The sequence below is a fragment of the Bubalus kerabau genome, chromosome 1 (genome assembly GCF_029407905.1).
Source record: "Bubalus kerabau isolate K-KA32 ecotype Philippines breed swamp buffalo chromosome 1, PCC_UOA_SB_1v2, whole genome shotgun sequence".
NCBI lineage: Eukaryota > Metazoa > Chordata > Mammalia > Artiodactyla > Bovidae > Bubalus > Bubalus kerabau.
The window spans coordinates 140502908-140517848 of NC_073624.1; the positions used below are offsets into that span (position 1 = coordinate 140502908).

Below are 14941 nucleotides of genomic sequence, written 5' to 3' on the forward strand. Positions count from 1 at the left end.
ATAAACCCATGCACCTATGGGTACCTTATTTTTGACAAAGGAGGCAAGAATATACAATGGGGCAAAGATAGCCTCTTCAATAAATGGTGCTGTTTAGGTCTTTTTTTTTTTTTAGCACAATAAATGGTGCTGGGAAAACTGGATAGCTGCATATAAAAGAATGAAATTTGAACACTTTCTAACACCATCCACAAAGATAAACCTAAAAGGGATTAAAGATCTAAACGTGAGACCAGAAACTATAAAAACTATAAAAACTCTTAGAGGAAAACATAGGCAGAACACTCGATGACATAAATCAAATCAAGATCCTCTATGACCCACCTCCTAGAGTAACGGAAATAAAAACTAAAGTAGACAAGTGGGACCTGATTAAACTTGAAAACTTTTGCACAGCAGAGGAAACTAAGCAAGGTGAAAAGACAACCCTCAGAATGGGAGTAAATAATAGCAAATGAAACAACTGACAAAGGATTAATTTCCAAAATATACAACTCAATCCCAGAAATACAAACAACCCAAGCAAAAAGTGGGAAAAAGACCTAAACAGACATTTCTCCAAAGAAGACATACAGATAGCTAACAAACACATGAAAAGATGCTCAACATCCCTCATTATTAGAGAAATGCAAATCAAAACTATAATGAGGTATCACCTCACACCGGTCAGAATGTCCATCATCAAAAAGTCTACAAACAATAAATGCTGGAGAGGGTGTGGAGAAAAAGGAACACTCTTGCACTGTTGGTGGGAATGTAAATTGATACAGCCACTATGGAAGATGATATGGAGATTCCTTAAAAAACTAGGAATAAAGCCACCATATGACCCAGCACTCTCACTCCTAGGCATATACCCTGAGGAGGCCAAAACTGAAAAAGACACATGTTCATTGCAGCACTGTTTACAGTAGCTAGAACATGGAAGCAACCAAGATGTCCATGGACAGATAAAGAAGTTGTGGTACATATACACTGTGGAATATTACTCAGCCATAAAAGGAACACATTTGAGTCAGTTATGAGGTAGATGAACCTGGAACCTATTATACAGAGTGAAGTAAGTCAGAAAGAGAAAGATAAATATCGCTCAGTTCAGTTCAGTCGCTCAGTCGTGTCCGACTCTTTGCGACCCCATGAATTGCAGTACACCAGGACTCCTTGTCCATCACCAACTCCCAGAGTTCACTCAGACTCACGTCCATCGAGTCAGTGATGCCATCCAGCCATCTCATCCTCTGTTGTCCCCTTCTCCTCCTGCCCCCAATCCCTCCCAGCATCAGAGTCTTTTCCAATGAGTCAACTCTTCGCATGAGGTGGCCAAAGTACTGGAGTTTCAGCTTTAGCATCATTCCTTCCAAAGAAATCCCAGGGCTGATCTCCTTCAGAATGGACTGGTTGGATCTCCTTGCAGTCCAAGGGACTCTCAAGAGTCTTCTCCAACACCACAGTATTCTAATACATATATATGGAATCTAGAAAAATGGTACTGAAGAATTTATTTACAGGATAGCAATGGAGAAACAGATATAGAGAATAGAGTTATGGACATAGGGAGAGGGGAGGTGAGGGTGAGATGTATGGAAAGAGTAACACAGAAACTTACATTATCATATTTAAAATAGATGGCCAAGGAGAATTTGCTGAATGGCTCAGGAAACTCAGTCAGGGCCTCTGTATCAATCTAAAGAGGTGGATTGGGGAGGAAGATGGGAGGGAGTTTCAGAAGGGAGGGTATATATGTATTCCTCTGGCTGATTCATGTTGAGATTTGATAGAAAACAACAAAATTCTGTAAAGCAATTATCCTTCATTAAAAACTAAATTAATTTAAAAAATATATATAGGGCAGATCCCAATCTTTTCATTATATCATTCCTTCAGAATTGTCTGTATCTCTCTTGGTACATAGGTCATCTGATCTAAGTGTTAAAGGTTCCTTAATACTGCAAGTTAAATATATTTATTAATGCATATAAGATATATATGCCCATTAGGCTTGTTAAATATGTTCAATAATAGTGCAAAATACAATTTTCTTGTGACTTTCTGAGCCAAACAATTGGTGAATTTCCCTAGGGAAGAATGAGCTGAAAGGTATAGAAAGTGGTATTCTCACCAAGTGAAAAGGTGATTTGTTAGATCCCTTAACATACAATGAGAAAGCACTCACCGTCTCAATGAGATCATCTGCTCTGTTGGTACGTTCAGCTGACAACAGAGTTTGATTGAAGTCTTCTTTTCTGCTGGTATTCTGTGACAATCCTCCAAATTGGCTACTGCAATACTAAGAAGTATTTGTAAAAAAGCAATGTGTCAGAAAATATCACAGTAGGCAACATTTAAGATGGCTTCAGTGTATCTAAGAGATTATGAGCAAAGATGTGAAGTTTCTGTAGTAAAGCATAAACATTTTCAAAAATCAGAATATAGCCTTGAGATAGAAACCATTTTCAGTTAATATGAGGAAAGAATCAACTATACATGTCTCATTTTCCCACAAGTCTATGAGGCTGTAGATGCTCTAAGTTCATTGTGGAGAGCTATAGAATTTATGAATTGATCTCTGGGGTCCCTTTCTTAAATCATGAAACAATTATAAAACAAACCAACAACCAATGAAAGCATCTATGATCTTGGTCAAAGCATTCATTCTATGATTTTATTACTTGTTCAGAGCCTCTTTATCTAAAATACCATTTTGCTAATGTAGGTAATTCAGTTACTTTCAATCATGTCTGTTAAACATTGTAACAATCCCCCCAAAATGATAATAATAAATTAACATATCTACCCATCAACATATACATTTTACATCACTCTAGAAGCCAATTTAGATTTATAGAAAAGTTAACAGTAGACCTAAAATAAATGGCATTTCCCCTTCCTTATTCTTTCATTTTGCATGTAAATTTCTTTATATGAACTATGTGTGATTTTTAATCCAACCAGAAGCTGAGAATCTGAGGTAGAGAAAGAAAAGAGAAAAGTACATAAGAGAGGAAAGGTGTTGTACTTGAAAATGTAAGTGTAGCCAATGATTATTTCACAAACTCATTAAGAAAAAAAACAGACTGATTAAAAAAAAAACTGCAGAGCTAACATACATTTGAAGTGCACACAAACACACCCACACACACACACACAAACACAACCACCACTGCACATCCATGATCACACATTTGGATTTAGAGAGAATTTTTTTTAATGCTATCACTGAGAACTATATTTTTCTTAATTAATTCTGGATACTTCATTGATCATTCTATGAGCTACTTGGAAAAGTAGAAAGGAAAGTCTGTCAAGAAGCTATTTTTTTCCCCTTCCATCAAGACAACTAGTGTTATGGATGGGGGAAGGAAAAAAAAAAAAAACTAGTGTTGTGGGTGAAATGACAAGAATAATTAAGAAAAATGGCCATGTGCCATATCTCTAAGAGCAAAAATGTAGTTGTTTGCACACTTTTTTTCTATATAGCTAAGGCTCCAGGAAAAGATAATGAAGATAACAAATTAAATCTTTGAACCAAGCAACAAATCCTCATTGCAGGAGTTCTGTGACTCTAAGAACCTAATGTTCAATAGGAAACATATTTGAACACTTCTTGGCAGGCATGAAAGCAGATTGTATATTAAAAGTGGTGACCTTGATATGTTTTTCGCATTCTTATCACTAAAATTCCATAGACATCTTGTTATTTTTTAAAAATAGTCATCCGTACTGCAGCATAAGATAACATCACGGCAAATGGCTTTATAGCTCATATTATGGTATAAAGACCCGAGTCCCTGTTCATTCTTAGAATTCTGTTTGTTATAAATTGATGCAACTTTATTTTAAGTGGCAGTTGTATTGGATTGCACAGAACAAACTCCTAAGATTTAACCTGACTTATATTGGTTTTATGGTAATACTGTTTACAATCAGCATTATATAAGTGAGTTACATGGATGATCTGGGTGCCAAAAGTCACTTTTTCATGGCCTAGTCTGAAAAGCTTTAGAAACATTCCTTTGGTTCAAACCAGACATCTTCAAGACCAGAATATTTCCATTGCTTTAATTGTGCCAATTCATAAATAGACTTGACTAAGAGTTAAGGTCATAATTGTTGCAAAAACATTTTCTTCCCATTCATGTAGACCCAGTCAGATTCAGAAGTGAAGGTACAAAATCGATCATCTAAGAGAAATGCTGTCATGAAATAGATCAGGATGTTTTTCGAATGCCAAGTCATAGGTTAGAATGTTTAGGGTGTAGAGTAAATGGAAAATGTGAAAGCAAATTAAATTATCCTTTTCCATCATGAAACATTCAGATGATTTTGATGTAAATTCCTGTAAAACATAAAACACATTATTGAAAAAGGCAGTGTGATTTAATGAACTAGGGGTTAAGACCCAGGTTCTGAGCCCCAGAACTGCTGTTGATTAGCTGTGTGGCCTTGGGAAGATTACTTAACCTTGCTGAATTTCAGGTTCCTATTCTCTAACATAGAAATCTACATACCATGTCTAACTTAAGGAGTTGCTGGGTATATGAATGAGAAAATGAGAAAAGTATCTGAAAATAGTTTGAAATAAAGAACTATATGAAAATGTATGATATGATTATTATCATAACCAAGATTTCCTACATGAATAGACTAAGAATTTCTGTACCTTCCTTTATTCTGCCATTTTTTATTTCTTTAAATGCAATTCCAATCCTTTTTTGTCTCTCTCTCACTTTTTTCTACTTCCAACTCTGCCCACCCTGCCCAATTCACAATCTGGGCATTCATTTTAATTTTCAGTGTCAAAATGAGTCAGATCCATCAGTGCTAAAGGTCCAATTTCTTTTGTAGTGTGAAAATTAGAGAGGTACTTCCCGGGGCCCAAACATCTTTTTTTTTTTTTTTTTAATTTTATTAAAAAGAGAGTTTTTGGTTGCATGCTATTTGTTGTAATGGGATTTGACCTGTATATCAATTAACTGTGCAAAGCTTTATACTATAAAAGCATTTGGGTAAATGAATTGTTATTGTGGATGATAACCATGTCATAGAATTGGATGTGAAAAAAAAAAAAGCGATTCAAGTCACCAGAGCTTATTCCCATACTGCTGAAAGTAGTAAGTAGTAAGGAAATTAAAACAGTCCCTTGATATCCTAAAAGCTATGGTAACTTGAACCAACCAATCTACTGTGACAAAAATTCTTTTGCTACAAACATAGAGATAGCCTTTGACATTAATATTCTTTAGACAGGAGATTTAGGCAGACAGATGTCTTCTTCATGCCTACATTATTGGTACATGCTTGTGGAATTCTGCAAAACTAGTCCACAGAACTAAACTCCCCTCTGTGTGCCTAAAATGTTAAGCAAGCATTTTTCAGATAAGGTTTGAATATCTGAAACATGTATCAGAGGCTTAACTTTGCTATAAAGTGACCTTCTGTAGCAAAGAAATCTGTGACAGTCTCACAGATTTTACCAGTAAAGATACTACAATATTATTATATCATAACTACAGTTCATCTATAAAACATAATCCTGTAACCTGACCCCTGAAGATGTGAAGTCCAGGCTGCAGTTTAATGGACTGGACTAACTGCCCCCCCCCCCCAGTGTCATATAGGAGCATTGATGACAATCAGCGGCTGAATCCAGCCTAGATCCTGCTACCTAGGGTTGCCCATATAAGAAGTAATTCAGTGAAAAATCAGCACCTCTCTCTAGAGCAGGATGGGGAGAGGCATGGGAGGGAGATTCAGGAGGGAGGGGATATAAGTCTGCTGCTGCTAAGTTACTTCAGTTGTGTCTGACTCTGTGCGACCCCATAGATGGCAGCCCACCAGGCTCCTCCGTCCCTGGGATTCTCCAGGCAAGAACACTGGAGTGGGTTGCCATTTCCTTCTCCAGTGCATGAAAGTGAAAAGTGAAAGTGAAGTCATGTCCGACCCTCAGTGACCCCACGGACTACAGCCTTCCAGGCTCCTCCTTCCATGGGATTTTCCAGGCAAGAGTACTGGAGTGGGGTGCCATTGCCTTCTCCGGATATAAGTCTACTTATCAGATCAGATCAGTCGCTCAGTCATGTCCAACTCTTCGCGACCCCATGAATCGCAGCACGCCAGGCCTCCCTGTTCATCATCAACTCTTGGAGTTCACTGAGACTCACGTCCATCGAGTCAGTGTTTATTCATATTGTTGTACAAAATAAACTAGCACAACACTGTAAAGCAATTATCCTCCAATTAAAGAAATTTAAAAAATTAAATCAGTGAATCTATTTATAGATTAGGGACTCATATTGGAAGCCACTGTTTCTTTTCTAGGTCAGTGTGGTCTTAATATATATAGCCTACCCTTCCTGATCGTGGGTTCCCTGGTTCCTCTCCTTTACACTTATTTTGGGGCTGCTGCTGCTGCTAAGTGGCTTCAGTTGTGTCCGACTCTGTGCGACCCCACAGACGGAAGCCCACCAGGCTCCCCCGTCCCTGGGATTCTCCAGCAAGAATACTGGAGTGGGTTGTCATTTCCTTCTCCAATGCGTGAAAATGAAAAGTGAAAGTGAAGTCGCTCAGTTGTGTCCGACTCTTAGCAACCCCATGGACTGCAGCCTACCAGGCTCCGCCATCCATGGGATTTTCCAAGCAAGAATACTGGAGTGGGGTGCCATCGCCTTCTTCATATTTTGGGGCACTTGAATGAAATTCATATTTTACTAAGACAGCTCTTAGGACCTCAGAAGTGAATCTCCTGTGACCTGCAAAGCCTGTATTTTAAACAGACTATTTCAAATAGCCCTTCCAAGATTGACAGTATTTGTACGGCAGAGTACAGATGATGGAGTTTTGTTTTTGTTTTTGTTGTTCCTGTGCACGTGTGCTAAGTTGCTTCAGTCGTGTTTGACTCTTTGTGACCCTATGAACTATTGCCCACCTGGCTCCTCTGTCCATGGGATTCTCCAGGCAAGAATACTGCGGTGGATTGTCATACCTTCCTCCAGGGGTCTTCCCAACCCAGGGATCGAACCTATATCTCCTGCAGCTCCTGCATTGCAGACTTATTCTTTACCCCTGGGCCAAAGGGGAAAACGTCATTTTATAGGATGCTAGATGATTGAGCCTTGCCCATTCTTTTTTTTTTTTTTTTTTCATAATTTTTATTTTTTTTAATTTTATTTTATTTTTAAACTTTACAAAATTGTATTAGTTTTGCCAAATATAAAAATGAATCTGCCACAGGTATACATGTGTTCCCCATCCTGAACCCTCCTCCCTCCTCCCTCCCCATACCATCCCTCTGGGTCATCCCAGAGCACCAGCCCCAAGCATCCAGTATCGTGCATCGAACCTGGACTGGCGACTCGTTTCATACATGATATTATACATGTTTCAATGCCATTCTCCCAAATCTCCCCACCCTCTCCCTCTCTCACAGAGTCCATAAGACTGTTCTATACATCAGTGTCTCTTTTGCTGTCTCGTACACAGTGTTATTGTTACCATTGGAGTATAGTTGCTTTACAATATTTTATTAGTTTCTACTGTACAGCAAAGTGAATCAGCTATATGTATACATATATATACAGCTCTTTTGAATTCCTTTCCCATGTAGGTTACCATAGAGCACTGAGTAGGGTTCCCTGAGTTATACAGTAAGTTCTCATTAGTGATCCATTAGTTATCTATTTTGTACATAGTATCAATAGTGTATATACAACAATCTCAATTTCCCAATTCATCCCACCCACCCTCCGTTCCCTTGGTATCCATACGTTTGTTCTCTATGTCTGTGTCTCTATTTCTGCTTTGTAAATAAGATCATCTATACTAATGTTTTTTTTTCAAATTCCACATATATGCATTAATATATGATATTTTTCCTCTCTTTCTGATTCACTTCACTCTAAGATACTGTCATGGGGCTTCCCAGGTGGCTCAGTGGTAAAGAATCCACCTGTCAGTGCAGGAGATGCAAGAGACATGGGTTCAATGCCTGGGTCCAGAAGATTCCCTGGAGTTGGAAATGGCAACTCACTGCAGTATTCTTGCCTGAAAAATTCCATAGACGGAGGAGCCTGCAGGCCAGGATCCATGGGGTCACAGAGTCCAACACGACTGAGCAACTAAGAACCACAGTCTGTCATACAGAGCCCTGCCCATTCTTGGTACAGTCAGTCACTGAAGCTGCAAGGGATAAAACCAGAATTGTATACCCCCATGTAAACTGTAGCATATTGGCGGGGAAGGGTTAGGAACAAGACCTCTAACCCAGATTATTAATGAATACTCTTAAATCTTAAATGAAGGCAACACTTATATTAGTTTAGACAGATCATGGATTAATTTCCTTTTTGCTGAGGGCTCTTATGTAGTCAATTCTTGATACCTCCAGTTCCTTAGAAAAGTGCATTTCTGACAGAAATTGGATTATAATAGGAATGTAGTTTATTGCTGAGTATTCAACTTTCCAAAAGTACATACCTGGGTTTCATGGTGCATTTCAAGAAGCCATAATGATGGAACAATGCTAATCAGATATAAAAATATGGCTGGTGAAAACCTGTGAATGAGGGGAAAAAAATAGTTCAGCTTTTATAATTTTTTTTAAAAGAAAGAAAACAAGTACACATACCCTGACCACACTGAGTCAAACCTTTTAATCTCCAGTATTTATTTCAAAGGGGAAAATGCATTATGTGATTCCTGCCATATGGATTATAGAGAAACGGAGCAACTGTAAAAGGCACTAGCAGCTGTCATTCTCACTGCATTTCTAATCCAATTAATAGATGTTAATTTTAATACGGTTTAATGGGACACTGCCAATTAGTCTCAGGCACAAAACGGGGTATTTTGTGTTTAATACGAAAGCAAATACAGCAACAGTAAATCTTGATTTCTGAACACTGTAATTTCGGGAAGGTTGCCTACATTTTTTAACATTAACCGGAAATTCTGAGAGCTCAAAAAATAACATTCTGCTAGAAGACAAAAATCAGTTGATAAGGAACAGGACTAAACAAAATCAACTGGCTTGGGGTGTTTCTGCTACACCCAGGAAAAATAAAAATACAGGCACACCTCATTTTATTGTGCTTTGCTTTACTGAGCTTCACAGATACTGTGTTTTTCTTTACAAATTGAAGGTTGGTAGCAACCTTGCGTGAAGCAAGTTTGCCAGTACCATTTCTCCAACAGCATTTGCTCACTTTGTGTCACATATTTCAAATTTTCTTATTATTATTGTGTTCTGTGATCAGTAATCTTGGATGTTACTTCTAAGATTCACTGAAGACTCAGATATAGCTGGCTATTTTTAACAATAAAGCATTGTTTAATTAAGCTTTGTTCATTGTTTTTTAAGACATAATGCGCACTTAATAGACTATGGCCTATTGTAAGTATACTTTTAAAGGCACAGGGAAACCAGAAAATTCACGTGACTCTCTGTATTTCAGTGGTATGGAAATGAATGTCCATCTCCAAGGTATGCGTATACAAACAAACCACAGATGAAGGGTTTGGTATTTCTTTGAGGGCTATCTATAGTCATTATTTTCAGACTCAAATTCAGAAGGCAGTCCATAGAGAGGACTCTCATTTGTACTTGGACACATCAAATTTAAATGTTAGTTTTGCCACTGACCTCTCAGTTTGCTTCCTAATCGACAAAATGGGAACAGCCACGTATTTGTCGGCTCAGGCTGCCATAACAAAAACCATAGAACTGGGTGGATTAAACAACAGAAATTTATTTTCTCACAGTTCTAGAGGTTGGAAGTTCAAAATCAGGCTTCCAGAATGGTTGGGATTTAGTAAGAGCTCTCTTCCTGGTTTTTAGACAGCACCTCCCACTGTGAACTCACATGGCCTTTCCTGAGTGCATACACTTCACAAGAAGAGAAAGAGATTTCTCTCTTCTCTTCTTATGAAGCCACCAGTCTTAGTGAATTAGGACCCCATCCTTATGACCTCAATTAACTCTACTGACTTCCTAAAAGCTGTCTCTAAGTATAGTTACCCTGGGACTTAGGGCTTCAACATATGAATTTTGAGGCAACACAGTTCAGTCCACAGCAGTCACATTTATCTCACAGGAATTTTTATTATTTAGTTGACCCTAGAACAACATGGAGATTAGGACTCTCTGTGTAGTTGAAAATCCACACATAACTCTGAGATCGACCCTCTATATGCACAGTTCCACATCCACAGATTCAACCAACCATGGGTCATGTGGTACTGTAGTATGTATTTATTGAAAATAAGATGCATATAAGTGGACTTGCACAGTTTCAACCCATGTTGGAACTTTCTATAAAGCAGTGTCTGGCAGAGTTGTACATTCTATAACAAGTAGCTGTTACATAATTATGGGATGTCATGCAATGAAAACACATCCTTCAAAATTTGAACTAAGATAAAAATTACATACTTTACAAATTTATTTCTTCCAATTGCATTTTATTTTAGATTGGACTCTTGCTTTATAAATCATCTTAAAACTGTAAGTCAGTGTAATTTTATTAAAATACTTTTAGTACATTCATGCGATGGTTTAAGATGACCTGAAAAATAGAAATGTTAATTGCTCAAAAACAGAATTTGAGATGAAATTCTACTAAAATCGTATGGTTATAATCCGGGGGAGGAGAAAGGGAGTGAACAAACCTAAATAGAGGAAAACATTTAGAATGGACTGTTTAAAGGCTGTTAACCTTTTCACTAATATCTCCTTTCAACTTCTGGGAAGAGAAAGAGAAAGGGCAAGTGAAAGCAACTCTTAAGAAAATCAGTATTTAAATAGACATTACCCTACCATCAATTTCCTGCAGAAATTAATTTGAAATAAAGGGTTATGGGTCATGATATTATTAGAATCTCACTTAGACAATGGTTGGGCTGCAGAAAGATATCCAAGGCCCCCATGTCAAACATGTTTTTAGAAAGAAAAGGAACACTTAATTCTTTGACCTCCCATATCAACGGAAACATCAGGAGAGAATATTTCCTTTGTGAAATTGGGGAAGGATATGAATTCTGGTTGGAAGGACAGTTGGAATATGTAAATCTTTTTTTTTATATGTCAAATGTTGGCTGGACTGCAATTTTGTTGACTCTCTCAGGATTAATTTTAGGATTAACTCGCCTGGCAATACTGTTAAAATAATAATCTAGGGAAACTATATACTGAATATATCATAGTTCTTGGAAAAGTTCAAGAATAAAATAAACAATCAATCACCCTTAATATCTTCTGTGCATAAAATTTATTTCTATAATTGGAAAAAAGACTATCCTGTTTCAATATGTTTCCTCTAATTAGGAATCTAGTTATATATTTTAAAAAACATTCAAAATCCAGGATTTTCTCTGTTGCCTATTACAAAGACTCTAAATTCCCTAATCAGATACATATTCAAAGCCTCCTCCATTCCTCATCTTATCTCTACTTCCCTTTCCTCTACCACATCCTATCAAGCTGAGCAACTCAGGAGTTTCAACCTGCTGTGTATTTAAAACGAAACAAAACAAAATGTTTTGGAAACTTTCCCTTGTTCCATTCCTCTTCGTCAGACCTATTTGACGTCTGTGAAAGGGGGTGGGAATCCCATTAAGCACCTGAGAATTAATCATATTCAAGTCAAGAGCATGTGAGTCCATTGTCTTCCTCCTCCCCCACCCCTGTTCCTGACCCTCTTAACCCTATACCTAAGAGGATTTGCTGGAATTCCCAAAGGCTTCCACGTAGAATTACTAAGGAAATGCCTAGTCCACAAAGTGATGAATAGCAATTCAGAATTAGGAACTTCCTCCCCTAGCCCCTCTTTCTCTCTCTCCAGTAGCAGGCTATGCTAGTTGTTCAACTGATTTTTTTTTTTTTTTAATTATAGAGAAAATAAAAGTCTGTTATCTAGAGAAGTATTGAAAGGTATAGATACATTGCATTTTTTACATGAAGGGTACATTTCAGCTCTATGTTTTATTGGGCCATGGGTCCCTGTTAAGAGCAAAGGACTCTATTGTCCCTTCAGGTTGGTCCATCTGAGAAGAGAGGTTCTGATGTGGATTTTGGAGCAGATGTCCTTCAAATTATGTCTACTTGTTTCAGAAAGCCCTGCTCTTATATCTCTATCTATCAGTACCCTTCCTATATTTTGCAATACAGGAATTCACTGCAGTAATTAACTTTAACTTGTACTTCTCTTGTGACCCAGCACATTCTCCATTGTTTTCTTGTTGTGTGTATTTATAATACGATTCGGCAGATCCTGAGTCTCTAATTTATGTCCTTTCCCTCTTCCATCTCCTTCATCTTTTCTTCTCCTCAGTAGTCTCAGGTACCTGTCTTTTTAAATCTCTGTTGTTCAGTTGCTAAGTCATGTCTGACTCTTTGCGAACCCATGGACTGCAGCACGCCATACTTCCCTATCCCTCACTATCTCCCAGAGTTTGCCCAAGTTCATGTCCATTGAATCGATGATGCTTTCCAACCATCTCATCCTCTGCTGCCCTCTTCTCCTTTTGCCTTTAATCTTTCCCAGCATCAGGGTCTTTTGTAATGACGTGGTTCTTAACATCAGGTAGCCAAAGTATTGGAGCTTCAGCTTCAGCATCAGTCCTTCTAGTGAATATTCAGGGTTGATTTTCTATAGGATTGACTGGTTTGACCTCCTTGCTATCCAAGGGACTCTCAAGAGTCTTCTCCAGCACCACAGTTCGAAAGCATCAATTGTTCACACTCAGACTTCTTTATGGTCTAACTGTCACATCCGTACATGACTACTGGGAAGACAATAGCTTTAACTATACACACACTTTGTTAGCAAAGTGATGTCTTTGCTTTTTAATATGCTGTCTAGGCTTGTCACAGCTTTTCTTCCAAGAAACAAGTGTCTTATAATTTCATGGCTGCAGTCACCCTCCACAGTGATTTTCGAGCCCACAGAAGAGAAAATAGGTCACTGCTTCAACTTTTTCCCCTTCTATTTGCCATGAAGTGATGGGACCGGATGCCATGACCTTAGCTTTTTCAATGTTGAATTTTAAGCCAGCTTTTTTCACTCTCCTCTTTCACCTTCATCAAGGGGCTCTTTAGTTCCTCTTTGTTTTCTGCCATTAGAGTGGTGTCATCTGCATATCTGAGGTTGTTAATAATCTCCCCGCAATCTTGAATCCAGCTTATAACTCATGCAGCTCAGCATTTTGGATGATATACTCTGCATATAAGTTAAATAAGCAGAATGACAATATACAGCCTGTTGTACTCCTTTCCCAATTTTGAACCAGTCATTTTTTTCCATGTAAAGTTCTAACTGTTGCTTCTTGACTTGCATACAGGTTTCTCAGGAGACAGATATTCCCATCTCTTTAAGAATTAATGCTTATTTATGAATGCTTAGAGTTAATACTTATTAAGCAAATGCTTAAATGTTTGAATGACTAAATTTATAAAGGGAAGACTGAGAAAGCAAAACAAGTGATGGCTGCTGGCATCTACAATGACCTTTTATTCATATTTCAGCAGGCCTGGTAGCAGGTACAGTTTCTTAGTTGTTTCTTTTGAGGAATTGTTACACTGCCATAGCAATTTCAGAAACTTGAGAGACCCAAATTTGAATCTTGCCTCTCCCATTCATTCATCTTTGGAAATTCATTACTTTTTCTGAAACTCAAGATCCTTGTCTATGAAATAGGTTATATCAACCTCATAGGGTGGTTATGAGGAGTAGAGAAGACAATGTTATAGGCTTGATATTGTACTGAAAAAAGAGAAGAAAGCTAAGTGGGTTTCTAACTCAAACCTTCACATATGCATTTCTCCCCCTTGAAATACCTCTCTCCCTCACTTTTCACCTTATCATCTCCTTTTCAAGGTTCATATCAGCTCTATAGGACTGCACAGAAAAACTTTCCTTGTCCTTCCAAGCTTCAATTGGGTCTCCTTGTGCAATTGGGTCTCCTGCTTATCCTAGAGCACTCTTCACTCTTACTCCATGGGTGTTAAAAGAGTTTCAACATTTATAATTATATGCATGCATACGGGTGTGTGTCGGTGTGTGTCTTTGTGGTCACTTGTCTCCCAGCAATTCTAAGTGACATAAGCACAAGAACTGTACCTGACTGCGTCTATCTGTGCATCATGCCCTCAGCTCCTTCCACAGTACCTGGCGCGTGATGGTCCATCCCAAGTATTAATAGTGATCTCATAAGGTCTAGTTGATTTACAGTTCTGACTTTCTTGACACTCTGTTGCTGGTCTGACTGGAAATCTCCTTTTGAAATATCATAAATTGATTCCTATCAAAAGTTTTCCTGAAGGAAACATTATTCTGTGCCTGGATGAATTTGATATTTTTCCTACTGTGCAGGATTTAATATTTCAAGGTGACATTGAGCCATTACATATTATTTTGAAGGTTTACCATATTCCTGATAGTGCTTTATCAGTGCAGTTCATTTCTGGAACCAAGGAGAATGTGAATCCTAAAAATTAAAAACTAAGCCTGATCCTACCTTTTTCTGTATAATGAACCAAACTGCATACCCTTTCTTAGGGGCTTCAGATCATTTTACTCTAGTTTTCATGTCTTAATTGTATTGAAAGTAAGTAGATGCCAACCATAAGCCCTAATATCAGAGACGGGTCTAGCCATCTCAGAAATACATGAAATCAGGTTTCTTGATGATTGTTTATAAAAAATAAGTTACACCAATCATAGACTGACAAAAACTGATAAATATATGAGTAAATGATTAAGATACATCCAAGTGGGATATTTCTACAAAATTGCTATTACCCTATTACTAATGAGCTATCTGCCCTTGGAAACTCAGATTTATTACAATTCTAATTACCATTACCTTATCACAATACAGAATATGCCCAACATTAATACTTTAATGCCAAATTGCTTTCCTTTTGGTCAGCTATTTTTTCTAAATTTAC

General features: G+C 37.7%; 1 protein-coding gene across 1 annotated transcript in view; it reads right to left on the reverse strand.

Moving 5' to 3' along the window:
- The window catches only part of TMEM26 (transmembrane protein 26), a 64131-nt gene that overhangs the window by 32764 nt on the left and 16426 nt on the right, over positions 1-14941 (reverse strand). Inside the window, exons 2-3 of the mRNA XM_055589942.1 lie at positions 8473-8551; positions 2174-2287 (exon numbers count right to left, since the gene is read on the reverse strand). Of these exons, the coding sequence (XP_055445917.1) occupies positions 2174-2287; positions 8473-8551 (193 nt within the window). The remainder of the gene's footprint in view (positions 1-2173; positions 2288-8472; positions 8552-14941) is intronic.